Raw genomic sequence first — 25,000 nt, 5'->3', positions numbered from 1 at the left:
TTGGGAACTTGCTGTTCACGGTTTACATTGACAATTCGGATTTGGAATCAGAACCAGGGAGATAATTTGTTACTGTACATGAAAAGTGCAAGTCTGGATGGAGTAGAGAAACAAAAAGATCCAGTCACTGTAAAACCGCCACAGCAACTCCATTTCAAAAAAATAAGCCAAGCACCCAGTTTTTATTTAGAATGTTAGTATTGTTATGGGAAATTAAACTAAATCAATATTAAACCTTTGTAAGACAACACTCGGGTGTATGTTTTTCTGGTTGCCATATTATAAAAAAGGATGTAAAGGTTGAGTCTGTTTCTCTTGAAATGAAGTAAGATTGAGGAATGACTGAATGAAGGTCTTTAAAGTTCTGAAAGTATTTGATGGTATGAATAAAGAGACAATGTTTCCCAATATGAAGAATGGTCCTTAACTGGAGATAGGGTCTGGGTTTTGGAGGAATGGCAATCTCCACTCCATCTTCTTTTATTACAAAAGAAGAAAGTCGTGCATCTCAGAGGGAAGGTTCCACTCGGGGCTCCTGAAAAATTTGGAGCTGTATTTTCATTCTGAAAATTCTTTTGAACTATCAGAGGGCAAACCACATCCCCTTTTTGTAGCAGTTAACTGCCATATTCTGATATGTAAAGGTCCAGACATCTACTTTTACAGCTGCTGTCAAAGGGTAAGTGCGTAGAGAAATGTGATGTTAGGGTTCCATAAAGGTAGAATATCAGGATAGTAGGGTGCTGGGAGGTCAGGCGGGTAGGGTACCAACTGGGTAAGTAGGGTACCAGGTGTAAGGATGCCAAATCGGAAGAAGAGGGTGCCAGAGTACAATTTGGCAAAGGACCCAGGACCTTCATAGGCTTCCAGGCATAGGGAAATTGCCCAGCAGAAAATTCAATTTCCCAGACAATTCCTTTAGAGTTTGTTGCATTGGGTAGGTGGGCCCAGTCCCCTTGCATAAACTTCCATCTATGCCGGAATAGCAACTGTCTGACCAGTGGAAAATCCAATAGGGAATTAAGAAGAAACGTTTTCAGCCACTCAGTGATAAATACGGAATGGTTGGAGCAAAAAGAGAAAAAAAATTTAAGAGGAAGTTAGTCAAGCATTTCAGATGGGGTGGGGGAGAATATTGTTATGATGTAGATATTATAAAGATTGTATCTTTTTATTTTTCTGTATATTTGATCGTGGACTGAAATGGGTAGAAGACTTTAAAACCAGGAATTGTAGAATGGATTATCATACTTTTAAAAGAAAATTGGCATTTTTTTTATTGTAAGTGCTATTACACTTTTTTTTTCAAGCAGTGGGCAAGGTTCAAATGTAGATGAGCTAGAACAAAAATGAGATTCAGCTGGCAACAAGTAGCTGATTGGTCTGTAGAATATTGACCAGTTGTCGATGACAAAGGCTTTCTGCCTGCCAGCAATTATGTGAATGGCTGCTAGACAATGAAACAACTTGTGGGTGTGAATCTTTGGTCAGAAGCCATGGGATTTCTGAAAAGGCAAGAGTAACACTTTCCCCTGCTGTAAAAAAACACTTCAAACCTCAAGAAAGCCAGTTTATTTCCCTATATCAGTTGCGGTAAGCTGTGGATTTTAACCAGCAGGTCAGAGATTTTATAATTGTGAACCAGTTGCTCTGTGCTTCTCAAAACCTTTTTTTTTTCTCCATCTATTTCACTACGTATGTATATAATGCTTTATAAAGAGTAATTTTTATTTTGTGCAGTTATGTTTTTACAGTTAATACTTGTGTAGCTGAAGCTAGAATCTATTAAGATTTAATAAATAGTAGTTCTGAAGTGCAGAAACCTGGTCCATGTTTTCCGTCAACCAGGGTCTAAAAGATGGGTAAATTGGGGAATTTAGCATACATCAATGAAATCTAACTTTTGTGACGGCTTTTGGAATGGTGGAGCTTGGTTTCCAGTGCACTATCCCAGCAAAGGGTAACAATATAGAAAATAGAAAATGAACAATAGAGAAAAAATGATGGAGGTTCAAGTGGAGCATAAACACTGGCATTGTGGCCAAATGGCCTGTTATTGTGCTGTTTATCATATCCTATGCGAGTAGTTGGAACAGAAACCCTGCATGCAAATTATCTGATGCATTTGAAGACATAAGCACAGTCATGGAATACTGCAGCATAGCAGGTAGTCATTTATCCATTACATCTGTAATAGCTCATTGAAAGAAATATTTAACTATTCTGTTTTCATTTCTCCATTTCCCTGCAAACTTTTCCAAGTCAAATATGCAGCTAAATTCCTTTCTCAAAGTTTCAATTGAACATGCTCACTACCAAATCAATCACTCCACTTGAAAGCAAATAATTACACATTAAATAATTTGATAAATTCCTGAGAAGCAATTAGATACTGAAATGTTAGCAATGAATTGAAGGTTTAATTGAAATGAGTCAAGTTTGCCCTCTAGACTGTAATTTGTCTTTTAAGTGGAATATTAAGCTGTTGGTTGATACCCTGTATCTATAATTCCTCTGTAATAATGAAGATGTCTAGCAACTTTTAGTAACAATGCAGACCCACTCTTCTGTGGATTTTGTTAGCTGTCTTTTGACCTGCTATCTCCTCTACTTATTCATAGACATATGTATTAAAAAAAAAAGCGCATTATCTCACTGTGAGAGATGCACAGCTTGAGATGCAAAGGAATCTGGATGTCCTAGTGCATGAATCTCAGAAAGTTAGAATGAAGCTGCAGCAAGAAATCAGTAAAGTTATTTTTTTATTGCAGGGGGAATTAAATGCAAAAGTAGAGAGGTTATGTTTCAGTTACACAGGCATTGGCACATTCAGAATACCGTGTACAGTACTGGTTGCCTTATTTAAGGATGGTTGTAAAAGTGTTTGAAGCAGTTCAGAGAATTTTTACTAAACAAATAGTTGGAATGGGTGGGTTATCTTATGAGGAAAGATTAGACAGATGAGACTTATGTGTAAATGTTGGAGTTTAGAAAAGTAGAAGGTGACTTAGTTGAAACATATAATATTCTGAGTTCTTGACAGGTTGCATGTGGAGAGGGATACAAGGGAAAAAAATTCTTAGACCCTTGTAACTCTTTTCCTCAAAAAAGTGTTGGAAAAATAATTTTCTTAGAATTTCTTTTTCTTAGAATCCCTACAGTGTGGAAACAAACAGGCCCTTTGGCCCACCAAGTCCACACCGACTTTCAGAGCATCCCACCCAGACCCATCCCCCTATAACCCTCCTAATGTACACATCCCTGAACATTATGGGTAATTTAGCATGGCCAGTCCACCTAGTCTGCCCATCTTTGGACAGTGGGAGGAAACCGGAGCACCTGGAGGAAACCCACACATACACGGGGAGAATGTGCAAACTCCACACAGACAGTCACCAGAGGATGGAATCGAATGCTGGCCTCTAGCGCTGTGAGGCAGTAGTGCTAACCACTGAACCACTATGCCGCCTCAGAATTGCTGCATGTTTTTAAGGCAGTGATAGAATGATTCTTGAGCATTGGGTGAAAAGTTATTGGTGATAGACAGGAAGGTGGAGTAATCAGATCAACTATGATCTTATTAATTGGCAGAGCAGGCTCGAGGGGCTGAGTGTTCCTAATTTGCACATTCATATATACATTCCTGTGTAGAGCTGGTGTCAGTGTCAAAACTGCTCCGATTAAACCTGAATTTGAAGTTTGAGGGCTGATTGATGAGAGGAGTTTGAAATTATTAGGGGATTCAGTAGTTATAATAAAATTATTTTCGATGGAAAACCAGAACAAGACAGCATGAAACATTCGAGGTAGGCCATTTATGAGTAAAATTAAATTGTACAGCTCTGAAGCTAGATCTTCGTATTTTTTAGGCCCATGTGGAGCCCCATGGTGTCAGTATTGTCATATGCTCACTTAACGTAATTCTGATAACCTTGAATCTTAAGGCGATTTGCTCATCAATTCTGTTCAACATTGGTGTGGCTCAGGAGCCCCACCATGGCATGGCAGTATCTAAAGCGTTTACTGCACTTGAAGGCTGAAGAAGTGCAGGATCATGGCTTGTTTTCTTTGATTATTTTTGGCAGCTCTGCTTTCTGTTCTTAACTCTTTTGATGTCCTTCTAAATAATCAGAACTGGCTGTTAGCGGCTGTCTCCCAGTTGTCTGAGTCAAAATCTGCCACCTTTGCGTCTCCCTGGCATGTGTCCTTATATTGTGGTCCAGTGGCTATTTCACTGTACAGAAGGTAATTGAGCTATGAGTGAGCCTGGCTGAGCTAACACAGTCATTGTTTGCTTACTAATTAGCACATGCAAGCATACCAGTATTGCAGTATCCTTCCATGGCCTAGTAGCAAAGTAAACGTTCCTTTCCTGAACTCCCAATTCTACTCAGCTTTATTGGACACTAAAAACCGTAAGTACAACAAACTTACTGGTGCCTACCACCCAAAACGGGCTTCCTCCACCCCCCAAATCCCCAGCCGTACCCAGGACCTTCCCCACAATGGGTCCGCCGCCATTGGCCATGAGGCCACTATCGGAGAACCCACAGATGACGTCACATCCGCCACCGCCAGGTACCCCACTTCCAGGACAGCAAGCACCATCGCTGCCGTTGCCACCGTCACTGAAGTCGTGACCACCCTCACCGCTACTGCCGCCGCCTACCCCGCTCCTCCTACCTCTGACGCCGGTCCGCCCATCACCGACGCGGACGCAACTCCACCCACCGCCGGCGCAACTCCGCCCACCGCCGACACCGGCACCGCTTCGCCCATAGCCGACGCCGACGCAGCTCCGCCCACAGCCTCCACAGCCAGCAGCTCCAGAGGAGACAGCAGCACCCAGCCCTGCTGAGTCTTCACCATCCCCCCAGACCTACCCCTTACTGAGGACGAACGGTCAGTCCTCAGTAAAGGGCTCACCTTTGTCCCCCTCCACCCACAGATCAACGAATACCGCTCACGCTTGGACATAGAGCAGTTTTTCCGCCGCCTCCGCCTCCACGCTTGCTTCTTCAACCGCGAGCCTAACCCTCCCTCTACTGACCCCTTCTCCCGCTTCCAACACACCCCCTCCTCCTGGACACCACCCCAAGGCCTCCTACCCTCCCTCGACCTCTTCATCTCCAACTGCCGTCGAGACATCAATCGCCTCAACCTCTCCACCCTTCTCACCCACTCCAGCCTCTCCCCCGCAGAACGTGCAGCCCTCCGCTCCCTCCGCTCCAATCCCAACCTCACCATAAAACCCGCGGACAAGGGAGGCGCAGTTGTAGTATGGCGCACTGACCTCTACATCGCCGAGGCCGGACGCCAACTCTCCGACGCCTCCTCCTACCGCCCCCTTGATCATGACCCCACCCCTGAGCACCAAACCATCATCTTGCAAACCATCCACAACCTCATCACCTCAGGTGACCTCCCACCCACGGCCTCCAACCTCATCGTTCCCCAACCTCGCACTGCCCACTTCTATCTCCTTCCCAAAATCCACAAACCTGAATGCCCTGGTCGACCCATTGTCTCCGCCTGCTCCTGCCCCACCGAACTGATCTCCAACTATCTCGACTCCATTTTCTCCCCCTTGGTCCAGGAACTCCCTACCTATGTCCGTGACACCACCCACGCCCTCCACCTCCTCCAGAACTTCCAATTCCCCGGTCCCCAACACCTCATCTTTACCATGGACGTCCAGTCCCTCTACACCTGCATTCCCCATGCAGATGGCCTTAAGGCCCTCCGCTTCTTCCTGTCCCGCAGGCCCGACCAGTCCCCCTCCACTGACACCCTCATCCGCTTAGCCGAACTCGTCCTCACACTCAACAACTTCTCTTTCAATTCCTCCCACTTCCTACAGACAAAGGGGGTAGCCATGGGTACCCGCATGGGCCCAAGCTACGCCTGCCTCTTTGTAGGTTACGTGGAACAATCCCTCTTCCGTACCTACACCGGCCCTAAACCCCACCTCTTCCTCCGTTACATTGATGACTGTATCGGCGCCACCTCGTGCTCCCACGAAGAGCTCGAACAGTTCATACACTTCACTAACACCTTCCACCCCAACCTTAAATTTACCTGGACCATCTCTAACACCTCTCTCCCCTTCCTGGACCTCTCTGTCTCCATATCGGGCAACCACCTCGAAACCGATATTCATTTCAAGCCCACCGACTCCCACAGCTACCTAGAATACTCCTCCTCCCACCCACCTTCCTGCAAAAATGCTATCCCCTATTCCCAATTCCTTCGCCTCCGCCGCATCTGCTCCCAGGATGAGGCATTCCACTCCCGTACATCTCAGTTGTCCTCGTTTTTCAAGGACCGTAACTTCCCCTCCTCGGTGGTCGAGAACGCCCTCAACCGTGTCTCCCACATCTCCCGCACCTCATCCCTCACACCCCGTCCACGCAATAAGAACCAAAAAAGAATCCCCCTCGTCCTCACGTACCACCCCACCAACCTCCGGATCCAACGCATCATCCTCCGACACTTCCGCCATCTGCAATCCGACCCCACCACCAAAGACATCTTTCCCTCCCCATCCTTATCTGCTTTCCGGAGGGACAACTCTCTCCGTGACTCCCTTGTCCGCTCCACACTCCCCTCCAGCTCCACCACACCCGGCACTTTTCCCTGCAACCGCAGGAAGTGCTACACCTGCCCCCATACCTCCTCCCTCACCCCCATCCCAGGCCCCAAGAAGACTTTCCACATCAAGCAGATGTTCACCTGCACATCTGCCAATGTGGTATACTGCATCCGCTGTACCCGGTGTGGCTTCCTCTACATCGGGGAAACCAAGCGGAGACTCGGGGACCGCTTTGCAGAACACCTACGCTCGGTTCGCAACAAACAACTGCACCTCCCAGTCGCGAACCATTTCAACTCCCCCTCCCATTCCTCAGACGACATGTCCATCCTGGGCCTCCTGCAGTGCCACAACGATGCCACCCGAAGGTTGCAGGAACAGCAACTCATATTCCGCTTGGGAACCCTGCAGCCCAATGGTATCAATGTGGATTTCACAAGTTTCAAAATCTCCCCTCCCCCTACCGCATCCCAAAACCAGTCCAGCTCGTCCCTGCCTCCCTAACCTGTTCTTCCTCCCACCTATCCCCTCCTCCCACCTCAAGCCGCACCTCCATCTCCTACCGACCAACCTCATCCCGCCCCCTTGACCTGTCCGTCCTCCCTGGACTGACCTATCCCCTTCCTAACTCCCTACCTACACTCACCTTTCCTGGCCCCATCCCCGCCTCTTCGACCTGTTTGTTTCCTCTCCACCTATCCTCTCCTCTATCCCTCTTCTATCCGCCTCCCACTCTCTCCCTATTTATTTCAAAACCCCCTTCCCCTCCCCCTTTTCTGATGAAGGGTCTAGGCCCGAAACGTCAGCCTCTCTGCTCCTATGATGCTGCTTGGCCTGCTGTGTTCGTCCAGCCCTGCACCTTGTTGTCTCGGATTCTCCAGCATCTGCAGTTCCTACTATCTCTGTTCCTTTTGAAATCTTTCTTTGAGAATTCCTCAGTCACACAGCAGAGGGCGCTTGATGACCAGGTCAAATCCAAGGCAAAATGAATAGCAATTTGGCACATTGGTACAAGTATACTGTTTAAGGGAGCACTTCTCAAACTCTTTCAATACAATGGAGGGTTTCCTTGATTTGAAGACATGTCTTCATCTCCACAATGGCTGTGCAGTTGTGATTCTTTCTGATACTATCGTGGGTAGATGCATCTGACAGGTAGATTGATGAGGTTGAGGTCAAGTAACTTTTTCCCTTTTAGTTGAGGATCAGGTCCTGTGGTTACCAGCCAACTTTGGAGTAGGCTGCAGCTGACTCTAGCATAGACACCCATATGTTGCAACCTTTTCGCATGCTCAAAAGTTATTACATTTCTGTCTTACCCCAGTTCTGATGAAAGATCTAAAATGTTAACCCTGTTTCTACAGAGGGTCTGCCTGACATGTTAAGTATTCCCAGCCATTTCAGTTTTTAAGATTTTCAGCACCCATTTTGTTTTGCTTAGGTTGTTTGTGATCTAGTCAGTTCTAGCAGCGAGTAGTTAAATCATTTTTCTGCAATATCTGCTGCAGGCTGTGGTCCCTTGTGGGAGCTGAGATGAGGGCTGTACTGGGGCAGCATTTAACATGAGAGAGGGTAATGGTTTTAATGAGAACGGGCATAAAAGATAGCAGTGAGGACAATATGAGAGTGTTAAGTTTTCAAAATATGTAACTCTTGTAATATGTTATTGCAGGGTAGTAGAGCTTAATTCTGTGTTGCAGGTTTCGTGTCTCAATACTGTTTGGATTTCAAAATCGAATGTGAGGCAGCGGCGTGGGCGAGCGGGCCGCTGCCAGCCAGGTACGGCTTACCATCTGTTCAGCAAAGAGAGGCTGGAGAAAATGGATGACTTTCCGATCCCAGAAATCATGCGTACTCCTCTGGAGAACATAGTGGTGCAGTCCAAAGTTCACATTCCTGACATTACGGTTTGTAGTGGTTCACTACCTTTTGTGATTCTTTTCGTCCTTCTTCTGCAGGATTGCAGCTGCAGAAGAGGGCATTTAACTTATTTGCCTTTGATTCAAAGTGCTGAAGAAACTGAGGAAGTCCAGCTGCATCTATCTACGCCCACTTCACCATATTGTACATTTCCTTTCACAAATATTCAGCAATTTTCTAAGTTATTATTGGGTTTGCTTCCACTGTTTCTGGTTGGCCCTTCTCATATCTTAACCTTCTCTGTGACAAAAAAAATCCATAAACTTTCCCTTGCACAGGCAACTGAACTGTTTTCTTCTGGTTTGATCTCCACAAATCTCAGCTGCTCTGTCTCCAGTGTAAGCTGCTTCGAACCAGTTGTGCCATTGGAAAGCATTGGCCAAGTTTTTGGCCGTTTCTCCTAGTATCACTTCTGTTAATTGGGGTCTAGTTTTTGATTCATCCGTTACAAAGTATTTTGGGAGATTTTTCTGCAGTAACATTTTTTTAAAAAAAAGCAGAAAAAGACTAGCTCGCATAATGAACCTGATCTCTTGTCATGATGTTACATCTTTAAGTTTACCATTGAGGGATGATTATTTGAGGTGTTTAAATTGAGTTTGGTGGAGTAAATACAACAGAACTAATTCCTCTAGGTCATTCTTTAAATAAATGCAGAGCCCCATTCATAAGTGAAATTCACCTGAAGACTCATGGAAATCAGGAAACAATTTTCCAAAAGGCTGTTGGTGCTGGGACAGCCGAAATTTTTAGGATTCAGATCAAAGGAATTATGTTTAGTAAATGGATATTGAGCCATTGGTGGTAACTGATCTGTGACCCAGATCCATTTATGAGTTAATTAAATACCAAATATGTTCATAAGGCTAGCAAGGGCCCATTCCCGTTCTTGTGTCTATATGTTATGACCCCACCCACCCTACCTGATGCACAATTTCCTTGGAGAAGCTGAAACCTCAAGCTTAAAAAAAAAGGCCAATTTGGGACCTTTGCCTTCTTCAGACCCTAAAAGGTGTTCAAGTAGCTGGAGACATGCCCCAAGTTTTAGTTATCACATAACATGAATTTCTCTTGATCACATTGAATCTCTCATCCCATCTCCTTTGAATACCTATTGTGAATTAGCTAACACTGTGTTGCCAGCTCATTACAGAAGTTGACAGTTGAGATGCGGTACCTCTCTCATAGTTCTGTTGTCAGTTAAGTTATATGTGTATCCCTGGAACTCCCTAATCTATCTAGCATGACTATCCATGTGAAAACTCTTTATTACTTAATAAAATTTAACAAAATATCACATGTCACTCTTTTTCTACAGTACAAAGCCCCAACTTGTTCAGACTATTCTGATAACTGAATGCCAATGGCTCTCCACTACATACTTTGTAGGGTTTCTGCATTATTCACCATCGAAGGGGACCGCATCTCCCCCATGCAAAGCAAAGATTAGAGTTTATTTGTTGCAGAAGGTTCTTTAAGACAAGAAAATGCCCAACTAGACACAGTGGTAGCAAAACCAGTAATAACTTAGCAAATAGATAAATATTGGTAAAAGGAAAGTTAGAAGAGAATAAGGAGATTAGATTGAGGTGAAACCTGAGAAGCAGCTGTGAAGTACTTTCCCACCTCCCTTTTGTTCCGAAGAGTGACCTTGGATTGACAACGTCAGCTCTGTCTCTCTCCACCAATGTCATCTGCAGGAACCAATATTGTAATTTATGTTTCTCAATTAAATCCGATGATGATCTTGAAAGGTATTGTGGTTGATTTTTCAGGCCATGGCATAGGAGTGATGCCGCAACTCCCATTCTCACCTAGATTGGTTATTTCCGTATAGTCCAGTAATACTGTGTACAGGTATATGGTGAAATAATTTTTACCGGTGTCTCCCGGGCCTGAAACAGAAGGTTCCAAGTTCATGTCCCTGTGTAGCTCTCAAGCAAAATAATCAAGTCTGACACTCCAGTGCTGTACTGTCTCACGAGATGATAAACTGATGCCCTGTCGGCACATTCAAGGGGACATCAAGGAACCCACAACACTATTTCAGAAAAAATGTATGGGAGTTACCTCTAAAATGTCACAATAAACAATTGTCTAATCATTAATATATTACTGTTTGTGGAAATGTGCTGTGTGGAAATTGACTTCTGTATTTCCTGCATTATAACAGTGACTAAACTTCAAAAAATGCTTAATTGGCTGTGAAGTACTTTGGGAATGTCTGGTGGTTGTGAAAAGTGCTGAGTCCTTAATGTCTTTTTTACAATTTGGTCTCCCCTGCTTTAATTTTTCAGGCTTCAGATTTTCTGTCAAAAGCGATGAATAGTCCAAATCCTAAAGCTGTGAATGAGGCTGTGCGGGTACTACAGGAGATAGGTAAGTGAAGGGGTTTGGAAATTTGCCACTGGGGAAGGGTGCTGCAAGATATCTTCAAACACGTCTTGGAAAGAACTTGCATAAGTAGGCCTGTACATTGACCCTTAATAGCACAGAAGATTTAGGGAATTGTTAAGTCATACTGACCAGGTGCTTCCCAGGTTTAATTTGCATTCTGTGCTGAGCTGGTTTTAATAATGTTGATTAGGGTTCCCACTAAAAACTTGACCCTTGTGCAATTGTGTGCAGTGCCAGATAGGACATAGCCATGCAAACTAATCTCATTCCAGAGTTCATTGAGCCTTTCGCCATGAAGAATGTGAGGTTCTGCTTGTCTTGACGATGCTAATGGGAGTTGAGGTTGTACTCAAGAATTGGTCTCAACATCACGAGGACTCACATTTAATCCTGTAAAATAAAACCAGTTGAGCACATATGACTCTAAAATAAAATTCTCTTTGCAGTGTGTTGATTGAAATTAGGGTCCTGAAGAAGCGTGGCGAGTTCCCACTGCCAAGTCAGTATGTTGTTCCTAAGTTCAGCGCCACCAATACAGCTTTTGAACTATACGGTCTTTCTCCTATGGTATCACAACATGCTTGGAGTGATTTTTGTGACTGCAATTTGGTTTTCAGCTACGGATTAATTCAGAAGGAACATTTTTGCTACGTGAGTTAGTAAGTGCAGTTGCGTTCCTAAGCTGTGCTGAGCTAAAGGACCAAATTTGAATCTCTCGTCTGTCCTGAGTCTGGATCTCTGCCAGAATTGGGATACTGAAATTGACCTCAATGAAGGGACAGTGAGATCTTCTAGAGGGTTTGAATGTTAGGTGTGTACAAGTTTGTCTGGAAATTTCTCATACACTGTAGGGTCTAGTAAGGAAATTTAAGATAATAAGCTGTGTTTCTGTCAGTTGTTCCACGACAGAAAGCAGAGAAATTCTTCATTCTAATGCTGCAAATGGAAGGATCATTAATTACTATTATCAGACCCAACACACTTAAATAATATCTGGTTTTCGTAGTATTACCAGAGAAATGCATGAGCTAAATTTGCCAATATATCTCCCTTCCTGTCTTACTGCAGGGGTACTCGATGAAGAAGAATCTCTCACTTTCCTCGGACAGCGCCTGGCCCACATCTCCACAGACCCCAGGCTGGCAAAGGCAATCGTCATGGCCTCCATTTTCCGCTGTCTGTCCCCTGTATTAGCAGTTGTTGCATGTCTGACTCGAGATCCATTTGTGAACAGTTTGCTGAACAGGACTGAGGTTATGAAGGTATGAAAAGAGATCATGCAACTGTATCTGAGCATTTCTTTTATTATTTTCTTGTTATTGTGATGTGGAATGTAGCATAGAACATAGAACACAGTACAGAACAGTACAGGCCCTTCGGCCCACAATGTTGTGCCGAACTTTTACCCTAAACCTGAGGTCTATCTAACCTCCACTGCCACCTTATACTATCATCCATATGCCTATCTAATAGCCGCTTAAATGCCCCTAATGAGACCGACTCCACTACCCTCTCTGGCAATGCATTCCATGCCCCTACCACTCTCTGAGTAAAGAATCTACCTCTGACATCTCCCCAATATCTACCTCCACTCACTTTAAAACTATGTCCCCTCGTAAAAGCTACCTCCACCCTAGGAAAAAGTCTCTGGCTGTCTACTCTATCTATACCTCTGATCATTTTGTACACCTCTATCAAGTCACCTCTCATCCTTCGTTCTAAAGAGAAAAGCCCTAGCTCTCTCAACCTTTCCTCGTAAGACCTTCCCTCCATTCCAGGCAACATCCTGGTAAATCTCCTCTGCACCTTTTCTAACGCTTCCACATCTTTCCTGTAATGAGGTGACCAGAACTGGACACAATACTCCAGATGTCTATCAATCTTAGCAATGACCCAGCCTCTACAGTCCTGTGCGATAAAGAATTAAATAAAGAATTATCTACTGCACCTTGAGAGAAGAAATTCCTCCTCATCTCTTTCTTAAATGGGTAATGCCTTATTTTAAGATTATTCCCTTTGTACCTAGATTCTTCCACAAGGGGAAGTAACCTTTCCGCATCTGCCCTCTCACATCACTACCTAAGAATCTTGTATGTTTCAATAAGATTGTCTCTCATTCTTTTTAATGAGTACAGCCTCACCCTGTCTTGATAAGAAAATCCCTCCATGCCTGGGATCAGTCCCCTTGGACTGCCTCGAATGCTAGCACATCTTTTCTTGGGTCAGGAGACTAAAACTATTCACAATATTCTTGGTTTAGCAAGTTCTTCATATAGTTTTGGCAAGATTTCCCTTTTTTTTTATACTCCATTCACTTTGAACTAAAGGCCACCATTCCATCTGCCTTTCCAATTACCTGTTGAATTTTGATGTAAGCTTTTGTGATTTATACACGACGTCTCCAAATTCCCCTGTGCATTGGCTTAATGTTCAGCTCCTTTGTCAAAGTGCATTATTTCACATTTACCCACATATGTTCAATCTGCCAGGTTTATGACCACTCACTTAATCTGTCTATAATCCCTCTGTGTCAACCTTACTGCTTGCATCCCACCAATTTTTTTGTCATCACAAACTTGGCTACAGGCATTCACTTCCTTCACCCAGTCAAGTATTTATTACAACATTGTTTGAAACCAAAGGGAAAATAAACCCAGTTTGTTCAACCTTTTCTCATAACTCAACCCACTTATTGCAAGTATTAATGTAGTAATCTTGCACTAACCTCATGCTAATCTCCTTTCTGTCTTAGGCCTGTAGTGTGCCAATGGAACTTAATGCAAGCTGGAGGAATAGCACCTAATTTTCTGCTTAAGCACCTTACAGCCTCAGGACTCCATGTTAAGTTCAGGAATTTCTGAGTTTGAACACACTCTACTATTTTGATTACTGTCCCTGTGTGGTGTCCACCCAAACAACACCACACCTGCACATACCCCTGCCCCGCAATGATATCTTGTTTACATGGGATTGCTTTCTCGCAGCAAAACCAACTTAGTTTCAATTATTCAAACCTTCAGCACCAATTTTGTAGCAGTATTTATCCTCCAGTAACATTAGCAGTCCTGATGTCTTTTGCTCTGGATGTGTTTACTATTTGTTTCGTTCGTTTCTCCTCCCTATTTATCAATAGTATGAAAACCATTATTTTCCAACCTTGTTCTGTTCTGACAAAGTTATATTGGACTTTGTTCCTCTCCCCTCTGCTGCTGCCAGACCTGCTGAGTTTCTTCAGTACTTGTTTTTTATTTTAGATTTCAAGCATCTACAGTACTTGGATATAAAAACAATCAAGTAAACCTCCTTTGAACTGCTCCGATGCATTTCCAACACATACGCAGTATGGGTGTATGTATCTCTCTGAAATGGTTGTTTTGAAGCAAGTTGTGGTAGAATCCACCAGGAGCAGGCAATTCTAGATTTGATGTGAAATGGAGCAGACTTGATTAGGGAGCTTAAGGTGAAGGAACTTTACGGGGCAGTGACCATTATTTGATTGAACTACCACAATTCACGTTGTATGTTAATGATCTGGATGAAGGAATTGAGGGCATAGTTGCTAAATATGTAGATTACACAGATATATTTGAGGTGTGTGCATATGTTTATGGTTTTAGCATGTGTGTGTGTTTGTGCATCTGGTTTTTGAGTGTGTGTAGGTCTGAGGGTATCGCCACTTACTCATCAGAACTCCATTTATAATGTAATAGCACTTCAGAAGTCTTTCAACCGGAGATTCACTGTGAGCCGCCATTCCAGGAGCAGTCAACTCTGTCCACTCCATCCAGCAATTTATAATTTCTTAACTACTACCAGAAGTCCAGATATTAAGTCACACTCCAATTGCACTTTGTAGAATGAAACCAGGATATGCTTTCCACTAATTCTGTTTAGTAACACTTCATCTGTCATTGAACTCTGGAAAGAAACTAAATCCTCCTTCAGCAAAAGAGTTTAAGTGACTCCTGTGAACTTTAATATAGTTAGGGGTTTAGCTGTATCATTTTAAATTATCTGAATGATCTTGCCTGCAGTATTTGCCTCCGATTTCCTGGATGTAGTTAAAGCTATAATTTGATCAATTATATTTTCCTATTGAGTTCAGGATGTAGGGAAGAAAATAAGCCAGGAGATAGAAAAGGCACATGAGAAAGGCACTATTACAGTAATTATGGGGCAGTTCAATGCACAGGTGGACTGAAAAAATTAGATTAGTAGCGGATCTCAGGAAAAGGAATTTGTGGAATGTCTCTGAGATGGTTGTTTTGGAGCAGGTTGTGGTAGAATCCACTAGGAACAGGCAATTTTGGATTTGATGTTTAATGGAGCAGAATTGATTAGGGAGCTTAAGATGAAGGAACCTTACGGGGCAGTGACCATTACTTGATTGAACTACAACAATTCATGTTGTACATTAACAATCTGGACAAAGGAACTGGGGGCATTGTTGCTAAATTTGTAGATTACACAGATAGGTGGGAGGGGCAGGTAGCGTTGACAAGGTGGAGAGGCTTCAGAAGGACTTGGACAAGCGAAGAGAATGGGCAAAGAAGTGGCAGATGGACAACAAAGTGGGAAAATGTGAGGTTATGCACTTTGATAGGAAGAATAGAGGCATAGACTATTTTCTAAATGTGGAAAGGTTTCAGAAGGGACTTGGGAGTCCTAATTCAGGATTCTGTTAAGGTTATGTAGGTTCACTTGGCAGTTTGGAAGGCAAATGCAATGTTGACATTCATTTCAAGAGAACTAGAATACAAGAGCAAGAGTATACTTCTGAGACTGTATAAGCGTCTGGTCAGACCACATTTGGATCATCGTGAACAGTTTTGGGCCCTGTATCTATGGAAGGATATGCTTGCATTGGAGGGTGTCCAGGGGCAATTTACAGGATTTATCCCAGGAATGAAGGGCTTGTCATTTGTGGAGCGGTCGTGGACCTTGGCTTGATTGAAACTTGGAGTACTGAGACGCATGTATAGAGTGGACATGGAGAAGATGTATCCAGGAATGGGAGAGACTTGGATCCAAGGGCACAACCTCAGACTGAACGAATGACCCTTTAGAGCTGAGATGAGGAGGAATTTCTTCAGCCAGAGAGTAGTTAATTTGTAGAATTCATTGCTGCAGAGGGCTGTAGAGGCCAAGACATTGTATTTAAGATAAAGATATGTTCTTGATTAGTATGGGGATCATCCCAGAATTATCCCAGCTTCTCTAATCTTTCCAAGTCGCTGTACAAATCCAAGTTCTGTCTTGTTCTTTAGGCTAAAGCACATCTGAGTGGGGACAGCCGAAGTGATCATATAGCTTTTATTAAAGCTGTTGAAGGCTGGAAGAAAGTTCTGCAGGAGAGGGCCGCAGACTGCAAGAAAGAATACCTGGAAGGGAACATGCTGTACGCCCCAAGCCTCCGCTTCATTCACGGTAGGTTGCACAGCCACGAGTATACAGGTTAGCATTGGAGCAATTAGTTTCCGAAAAACAAAAGAGCTGGAGTGCAGACCATTTGATCCTTTGTGCCTTTTCTCATTCAATGGAAAGATCATGGCTCATCTGCTACCTCAACTCAAGCCTCCACAGTATCTGCTTATCCCTTAATTGACTTAACACTGAAAAATCTATTTAACATCTATCTTGATTTTACCCAATGATTAAAGAACTGTGGCTTTCTGAGCTAGCGAATTCCCAAGATTCATAACGCTTTAAGTGATATTTACCTCAACTCCATCCAAAGTGACTGACCCCTTATTCTAAGACTGTGACCCCTGCTCTAAGTTTCCCAGTCAGAGGGAAAATTTTCTGAGCACCCAACTTGACCAATTTTTATATGATTCATTTAGGTTACCTGTCTTTCTTTCTAAACTACAGGAAATATGGAACTAGTCTACCAATTTCTGCTCAGGCTACAATCCCCTCATCCCCTCAGAAATAGTCTAATGAATCTGTTTCATTACTTCTGGGGCAAATATATCCTTCCTTGCGTGAGGAGACCAAAATTGCATATATTACTTCAAGTGTAGTCTGATCAGTACCTGCTAAGTATTTTTAATTAATCTGTCTGGACATGCTGTGACGCACCTTGGAACAGTTGGGACCTGAACTACAGTCTTCCAGCTCAGAGGTTGAGACATTGCCACTATGCTGCAAGAATCTTTCCATCCAAATCCAAATATTTGCAATTAACCTCTTTACTCATGCTCCAACACTGACAACAAAACGTCACATACCGTTTCCTTCCTTAATTGTTTGATATACCTGTGTATGAATGTACTGAGATTTGTGTGCAAGGACACCTAGGTCTCTTTTCTCATTGCAAACATTTCCTTGTTTCTCGTAATTCAAAACATACTATTTGGATAATTTTCAATTTTACCAAATTGTATTCCATCTGCTATGTTCTTGCGTATTCACTGAACCTGCCCAAATCTCATTGTCTCGTCTTGGTATCTATGTTACCACTTACTTGCCCACCTAACTTGGTATTTTCAGCAAACTTGAATATTCACACTCAGTCCCCTCATCCACATCTTTAATATAAATTGTAAATATCTGAGGCTTAACTACTAATCTTTCCGGTCCCCTGAATATTACAGCCTGACAATCTGAAAATGACTCATTTATTCCAACTCTGTTTTATACCCGTTAACCTCAATACAGGCTAATTTGTTACATTCCATCCTTAATTTTCTAGAATAATCTTCTTTGGAACTTTTATCAAATGCTTTAATGAAATTCAAAATTCACTCCGTTCACTGGTTCCCCTTTATCTATCTGACCGGTTGCATTGTTAACAGGTTTATCAAACGCATTCTTAAATCTGCAATGACTCTGCTTAATCATACCCTGATTTTCTAAGTTTTCTGTTGCCATATCTCTAGCAATAGATTATGGCATTTTTCCTATAGGCTGCCTGTCTGTCTTCCTTCTTTACATAAATAATGGGCTTAAGCTTGCCGTTTTCCAATCCTTGTGAACTGTTCTAGAATCTATGGAGTCATGAACATAAAAATAAATTTTAGTAGAGTTCTACTAGGCCTTTTTGTGACTACATCTGGAATACCAAGTATAATTTTTGTGGTCATATTTGAAAAAGGATTTAATTGCATTGAGAGCAATTCGGAGAGGATTCAATTGACTCATTCTTGAGATGAAGGGTTTAGTTTACAAAGAAAGGTTGAACAAATTGAGCTTTTACCCATTGGAGTTTAGAAAAATTATTAAAGGTGATTGTATTGAAACATATAAAATGGGGCGGCACAGTGGCTTAGTGGTTAGCACTGCTGCCTCACAGCGCCAGGGACCCGGATTCAATTCCATCCTCGGGCGACTGTCTGTGTGGAGTTTGCACATTCTCCACGTGTCTGCGTGGGTTTCCTCCGGGTGCTCCGGTTTCCTCCCACAGTCCAAAGATGTGCAGGCTAGGTGGATTGGCCATGCTAAATTACCGGTGGTGTTCAAGGATGTGTAGAGTAGGTGGGTTATAGTGGAATGGTCTGGGTGGGATGCTCCGAGGGTCGGTGTGGACTTGTTGGGCCGAAGGACCTGTTTTCCACGCTGTAGGGATTCTATGAAAATCCTAAGACAACTTTACAAGATAGATTCCTCCTCTGACTTAAGTGGTTGCTAAGTTGTTGGACGTGATTCTGAAAGATAGGATTTATATGTATTTGGAGAGGCAAGGAATGTTTAAGGATAGTCAGCATGGTTTTGTGTGAGGGGAATCTTGTCTCACAAACTTGATTGAGTTTTTTGAGGAAATAACCAAAAAGATTGAAGAGGGTAGAGCGGTAGATGCTGTTTACGTGGACTTCAGTAAAGCCTTTGGCAAGGATCTGTATGATAAACTAATTAATAAAGTTGGATCACATGGGATTCAGGGTGAGCTCGCCAATTGGATACAAAACTGACTTGATGGCACAAGACAGAGTGGTGGTAGAGGGTTGTTTTTTGGGCTGGCGGCCCGTTACCAGCAGTGTTCCACATGGATCAGTGCTGGGTCCAATGTTGTTTGTCGTTTATATAAATGATTTAGATAAGAATATAGAGAGCATGGTTAGTAAGTTTGCTGATGACACCAAAATTTGTAGTATAGTGGACCGTGAAGAATGTATCTAAGATTACAAAGAAATCTTGATCAATTGTGTCAACGGGCTGAGGAGTGGCAGATGGAGTTTAATTTGGAGAAATGCAAGGTATTACATTTTGGTAAAACAAACAAGGGCAAGGCTTAGACAATTAAAAGTAAAGGTAGCGTTGTAGAGCAGAGAGACCTAGGAGTTCAGGTACATAATTCTTTGAAGTTTGAGAAGGCGCTTAGCACGTTTGCCTTCATTGCTCAGACCTTTCAGTATTGGAGTTGGGACGTCATGTTGAGGTTGTACAGGGATCGTCGATGTGGTTTTGTGTGTGGAAAATCATGTCTCACTAATTTAATTGAGTTTTTTTTTGAAGAAATAACAAAGAGGATTGATGAGGGCAGAGCAGTGGACATGATCTATATGGACTTCAGTAAGGCGTTTGACAAGGTTCCTCATGGTAGACTGGTTAGCAAGGTTAGATCACATGGAGTACAGGGAGAACTAGCCAACTAGATACAGAAATGGCTCAAAAGTAGAAGACGGAGGGGAGGTTGATTTTCAGACTGGAGGCTTGTGACAAACGGTGTGCCACAAGGATCAATGCTGGGTCCACTGCTTTTCATCTTTTTTTTTCTTTATTCATTCATGGAATGAGGGTGTTGCTGGCTAGCCAGCATTTATTGCTCATCTTTAATTGCCAAGAGGGCAGTTAAGAGTCAACCACATTGCTGTGGGTCTGGAGCCACATGTAGGCTAGACCAGGTAAGGATGGCAGTTTCCTTCCCTAAAGGACATTAGTGAACGAGATGGATTTTTCCGGACAATCGACAATGGATTCATGGTCATCATTAGATTTGTAATTCCAGATATTTATTGAATTCAACTTCCACCATCTGCCGTGGCGGGATTTGAACTCTGATCTCCAGAACATTATCTGGGTCTCTGGATCACCTGTCCAGCGATAATACCACTCGGCCATTGACTCCCTGTTTATATGAATGATTTGGATTTGAACATAGGAGGTATCATTAGTAACTTTGCAGGTGACACTAAACTGGAAGTGTTGTGGACAACGAAGAAGATTATCTCAGAATACAATGGGATCTTGATCAGTTTGGCCAATGGGCCGAGGAGTGGTAGATGGAGTTTAATTTAGATAAATACGAGGTGCTGCATTTTGTAAATACAGATCAGGCACGACTTATATACTTAATGTAAGGTCCAGAGGAGTGTTGCTGAACAAATAGACCTCGGAGTGCAGGTTCATAGTTCCTTGAAAGTGGAGTCGCAGGATAGTAGAAAGGAAGTGAAGAAGGCATTTGGTATGCTTGCCATTATTGGTCAGTGCATTGAGGACAGGAGTTGGGAAGGTTATGTTATGGCTGTACAGGACATTGGTTAGGCTACTTTTGGAATTCTGCGTGCAATTCTGGTCTCCCTGCCAAAGGAAGGATGTTGTGAAACTAGAAAGATTTCAGAAAAGATTTACAAGGATGTTGCCAGGTTTGGACGGTTTGTGCTATAGGGAGAGGCTAAATAAGCTGGGGCTATTTTCCCTGGAATGTCGGAGGCTGAGGGGTGACTTTATAGAAGTTTATAAAATCCTGAGGGCCATGGATAGGTTAAATAGACAAGGTCTTCCCCTGGGATGGGGGAATCCAAAACCAGAGGGCATAGTTTTAAGACGAGAGGGGAAAGATTTAAAAGGGGCCTAAGAGGCAACTTTTTCACGGAAGGTGGTGCGTGTATGGAGTGAGCTGCCAGAGGAAGTGGTGGAGGCTGGTACAAGTACAACATTTAAAAAGCATCTGGATGCATATATGCATAGGAAGGATTTAGAGGGATATGGGCTAAATGCTGGCAAATGAGACTAGATTAATTTAGGATATCTGGTCGGCATGGATGAGTTGGACCGGGTGTTTCCCTACTGTACATCTCTATGATTGTAAGTGTTGGATGCTGGTACAGTTGCAACTGTAAAGCTGAGCGTTGAAAGGTGTAGAATGATCTGATGGAAGTATGGGGTTAAAAAGACAGGCTATCAAAGCTGCCTGCACAGACTGCCTCCTCTACCTAAGTTTGGAATATTTGTAATAAATTAGCTTCCGTTTTCATTATGTCACTCTTAGGTTTAGTCATTTTAACATGTTTAATTCAGATTTTAATTCTGCAACATAAATATAAACATTTTTACTCATTATATTCATACACTAACTTGAGACTGCCTGTACTTTGTTGATCCAGGATTAATTCTGCAATTCTCTGAAAATGTTTACAATGCATTCCTGGTGTCGAATCCTTCAGATTGCACACGTTCCTACTCCTTGTGTAACCAGTACAGTGGGGAGGAAGAGTTGATTAAAGGTGTGCTGTTGGCTGGCCTATACCCTAACCTCATCCAGGTGAGAAAGAGAAGCCTCAAATTCAGGCATGATTTAGGTTGTTGTAAGTACAGTAATTACTTACATTTGTGTAATATCATTTAATATAAAGAAAGGTCACAAGTTTTTATAAGGAAATGAATGCTAAGTCGAGAAAGAGGAGAGATATAGAAAGTAGTAACTGTGTAAAAGGCGGGGAGTGGAGTTTCTGGTGTCTCAGGAGAACTTTTCCAATCAGCATTTTTCTGAACCATTAAGGAAGGAAGCATTGGTGGAGTTGGGGCATGAGTTTGTTTGTACAAGGGAGAACCAGGTTAACTGTAGAACATTCATGGGGGGAATAAAGAAGTTAGTGAGAAGTAAGGTGAGTGTATGAGAAGAGACTTCAGCTAACAAACAGAGTCTGATAGTCATTCTTATGCATATTAGTAGTGAAAGGTGGACTGGTGCTGAATAGGGACCAAAAAGGGATTAATGCATGGAGATGGAAAACTAAAATATTAAGTCTGTGTTGGACAGAACATAGAACAGTATAACACAGGAACAAGCCCTGCCCTTTGGCCCACCACTTGGTGCCCGTCTTTACCAAGAAACATCTGAGCATTAGCGTTAGAAGCAGGAGTAGGACATCCAGCCTGTCCACCGTTCAATAAGATCACGGCTGATCTGATTGTGGCCTCAACTCCATATTCCCACTAGCCAGATTTCCTCTGACATCCTTCTTAGTCAAGAACCTATCTGCCTCTGCCTTAAAAGTACTCAATGGCCCACATGTACTGCTGTTTGGGAGAGACAATACCTGGAGTGTAGGAGGCTGAGGGGTTACCTTACAGAGGTTTATAAAATCGTGAGGGCCATGGATAGGGTAAATAGACAAGGTCTTCCCCTGGGATGTGGGGAGGCCAAAACTAGAGGGCATAGGTTAAGGTTAGAGGGGAAAGATTTAAAAGCGTCCTAAGAGGCAACTTTTTCACACAGAAGGTGGTGCGTGTATGGAATGAGCTGTCAGAGGAAGTGGTGGAGGCTGGTACAATTACAACATTTAAAAGGCATCTGGATGCATATACGCTTGGGAAGGGTTTAGAGGGATATGGCCTAAATGCTGGCAAATGGGACTAGATTAATTCAAAAATAAATCCTCTTTGTAAAAAGTAGTTGCCAAGTTATAGTAAAGAAGGCAGAGTTGAGACATTGAATGGACTGAAAATTGACAGAGGAACTATTAGAAAAGTTGTCTGTATTTAAAGTTCAGTCACTAGGGTCAGACCAGATACATCTAAAGATATTGAGAGAAATTGCAAAGGAGTTAGCTGAAGTTGTAATTTTTCCCGAGATGCTGGGGGTGATGCAAGCGGAATGGACTATTGCAGTTGTAATAGTTTTGTTCAGAAAAACTTTAAGATCAGCACAGCAACTAGTGACTAGTCAATTTCACTCCAGTGATGTGAAAGCATTTAGAAATGATAATTGGATAAAATTAACATTCATATGCTTAAATATGGATTAATTAAGAAGAGCAAGTATAGATTTTTGAAGGCAAGTTGTGTTTTTTCATGAGAAAGGGATGATGTTCTAAACGGGGACTTCCAAAAGATGTATAATAAAGTTCCATGTAACAGGTTTGTCAGCAAAAATAAAGGGCTTGTAATAAAGCAACCAATGGCAGCATGGATACAATTCTGAGTGACAGGAAATAGTAATAATGAACAATTGTGTTTTTTTTTGGCCTGAAGAAAGGTATACATTGAGGTTCCTCAACTTGACATCAGGATGACCACCTTTTCTTGATCCGTATTCATAATCTGGACTTGGGTGTACAGGACATAATTTCAAAATTTGCAGAAGACTCAAAACATGAAAATATTGTGAACTTGGAAGAGCATAGTGAAAATTTCAATAGAACTGAGAATGGCTGTGGAAAATTGGTAGACGTATGACAAATGAAACTTAATGCAGAGATATGTGAAGTAGTACAGTTTGAGAGGAAGAAGGCATATAGTATGTTTGCCTTCATCAGTCGGGGTATAAGAGTATAAAAATTGGCAAGTCATGTTGCAGCTGTATAAAACTTTAGTAGGCCGTATTTGGAATATTACGTACATTTCTGGTCACCACATTGCCAGAGGGATGTGGACGCTTTGGTGAGGGTACAGAAATGGTTTACTAGGATGTTGCCTGATTTGTGGCATTTTAGGTATGGGGAGAGATTGGACAAACTTGGTTTGTTTTCACTTGAATGTCAAAGGATGAGGGGTGACCTGATAGAAGTTTACAAAATTGAGAAGCCTGGATAATATGGATAGTTAGAATATTTCTACCTTTGGGAGAACTGTCAATTATTAGGGGGCATGGGTTTAAGATAAGAGGAGTTAAGTAAAGATGTGAGAAGCAGGTTTTTACACAGAGATTGGGTAAGTGCCTGGAATGTGCTGCCAGAGGAGGTGGTGGAGGCGGATACTAAAGCAACATTTAAGAAGCATTTTGACAGATACATCAATAGAGGGGTATGGACCACGTAGAGGCAGAAGGTTTTTAGTTTAGAAAGGCATCATAGTTGGCATAGTCTTGGTGAGCCGAAGGGCCTCTTCCTGTGCTGTGCTGTACTGTACTGTTGTGTGTTCGTTGGTACAGCAGTGGAGAGACAACATAAAAGAAGGTCAAGTGATCAGTCAATGATAGAAAGGATGTAAGGTGTTAAACTTGTAATGAAGATTGTGAGTGATTTGATTCTGTGTGGTGCTGAGGAGTAGGATGAAACCTTTTGTAGGGCTATCTAGAGCTAAAGATCACCATTTAAAAATAAGGGCTTGTCCATTTAAATAGATGGGGACTTCTTTCTATATGGGACACAAGTCTTTGGGGCTGTTTTCCTTAAAAGATGATGGAAGCAGGGTCTTTGATATTTTTAAGGCAGAGGTGGATAGATTCTTGCTAAGCAAGGGATGAAAAGATTGTTAGTGATCTTATTACATGGTGCAAATGCTCATCTGCTGTTTCTAACTTGTATGTATATATGCATGAATGAATGAATCCTTGACAAGGGAGCAGAATGTATAGGTGGAGTTGAAAATGGCAGTGCCTTTGATCTTCCTAACATTGAGCTAAAAGAAGTCTCCTCCAAGGCTGAATGCCAGAGTTAACCAGCTATACAGTTACTTTTGAGTATTAGTGTATTTAGGTTCACTGGCTAAATGTAACTTTCCTAATGAATAGGAGTGCACACTGGATAAGTTTGATTAATGCTGACAGTGATCCTAGATAACAGAAGAAGGAAATTATCTAGGGTTCCTGCCTTTGATCTGTTCTCCAGTTTGACTGAGTTCAGAAGTAGCTATGATGTTTGCTTTGGAGAGGAGAAAACTGATGTCTGATGTTTGTTTGGTTTAGCAAAAGAAACGAGTGAAAAATGATACAAGGAAGACAAGTTTGCATACATTTGACTTATTTACTTATGTTTAGGAGATTGAGAGATAATCAAATTGAGATATTTTAGATGTTAAAGGTATTTGATGGGATAAATGGAGGTAAGCTATTTCCTTTTGTGAAAGAAGGAAGGTTAAGCAGATGCAACTCGGAAATTAGAGCAACATCATTTGAGAGTGAAAGGAGGCATCTTCTTAAACCACAGA

The 25,000-nt window shown here is 42.4% G+C and overlaps 2 protein-coding genes across 2 annotated transcripts in view; both read left to right on the top strand.

Moving 5' to 3' along the window:
• Positions 1-25,000, top strand: part of LOC109915032 (microtubule-associated protein 4-like) — a 123,167-nt gene that overhangs the window by 41,212 nt on the left and 56,955 nt on the right. The gene's annotated exons all lie outside the window — the stretch shown is intronic.
• LOC125482976 (ATP-dependent RNA helicase DHX30-like) overlaps positions 1-25,000 on the top strand; it is a 55,400-nt gene that overhangs the window by 22,104 nt on the left and 8,296 nt on the right. Inside the window, exons 2-6 of the mRNA XM_048596162.1 lie at positions 8,265-8,499; positions 10,810-10,891; positions 11,978-12,171; positions 16,177-16,336; positions 21,235-21,429. Coding sequence (XP_048452119.1) covers positions 8,265-8,499; positions 10,810-10,891; positions 11,978-12,171; positions 16,177-16,336; positions 21,235-21,429 — 866 coding nt within the window. The remainder of the gene's footprint in view (positions 1-8,264; positions 8,500-10,809; positions 10,892-11,977; positions 12,172-16,176; positions 16,337-21,234; positions 21,430-25,000) is intronic.

Source organism: Rhincodon typus, chromosome 4 (genome assembly GCF_021869965.1).
Source record: "Rhincodon typus isolate 14 chromosome 4, sRhiTyp1.1, whole genome shotgun sequence".
NCBI lineage: Eukaryota > Metazoa > Chordata > Chondrichthyes > Orectolobiformes > Rhincodontidae > Rhincodon > Rhincodon typus.
The sequence above is the reverse complement of the archived record's forward strand: the minus strand, read 5'-3'. Positions and strand labels throughout refer to the sequence as shown.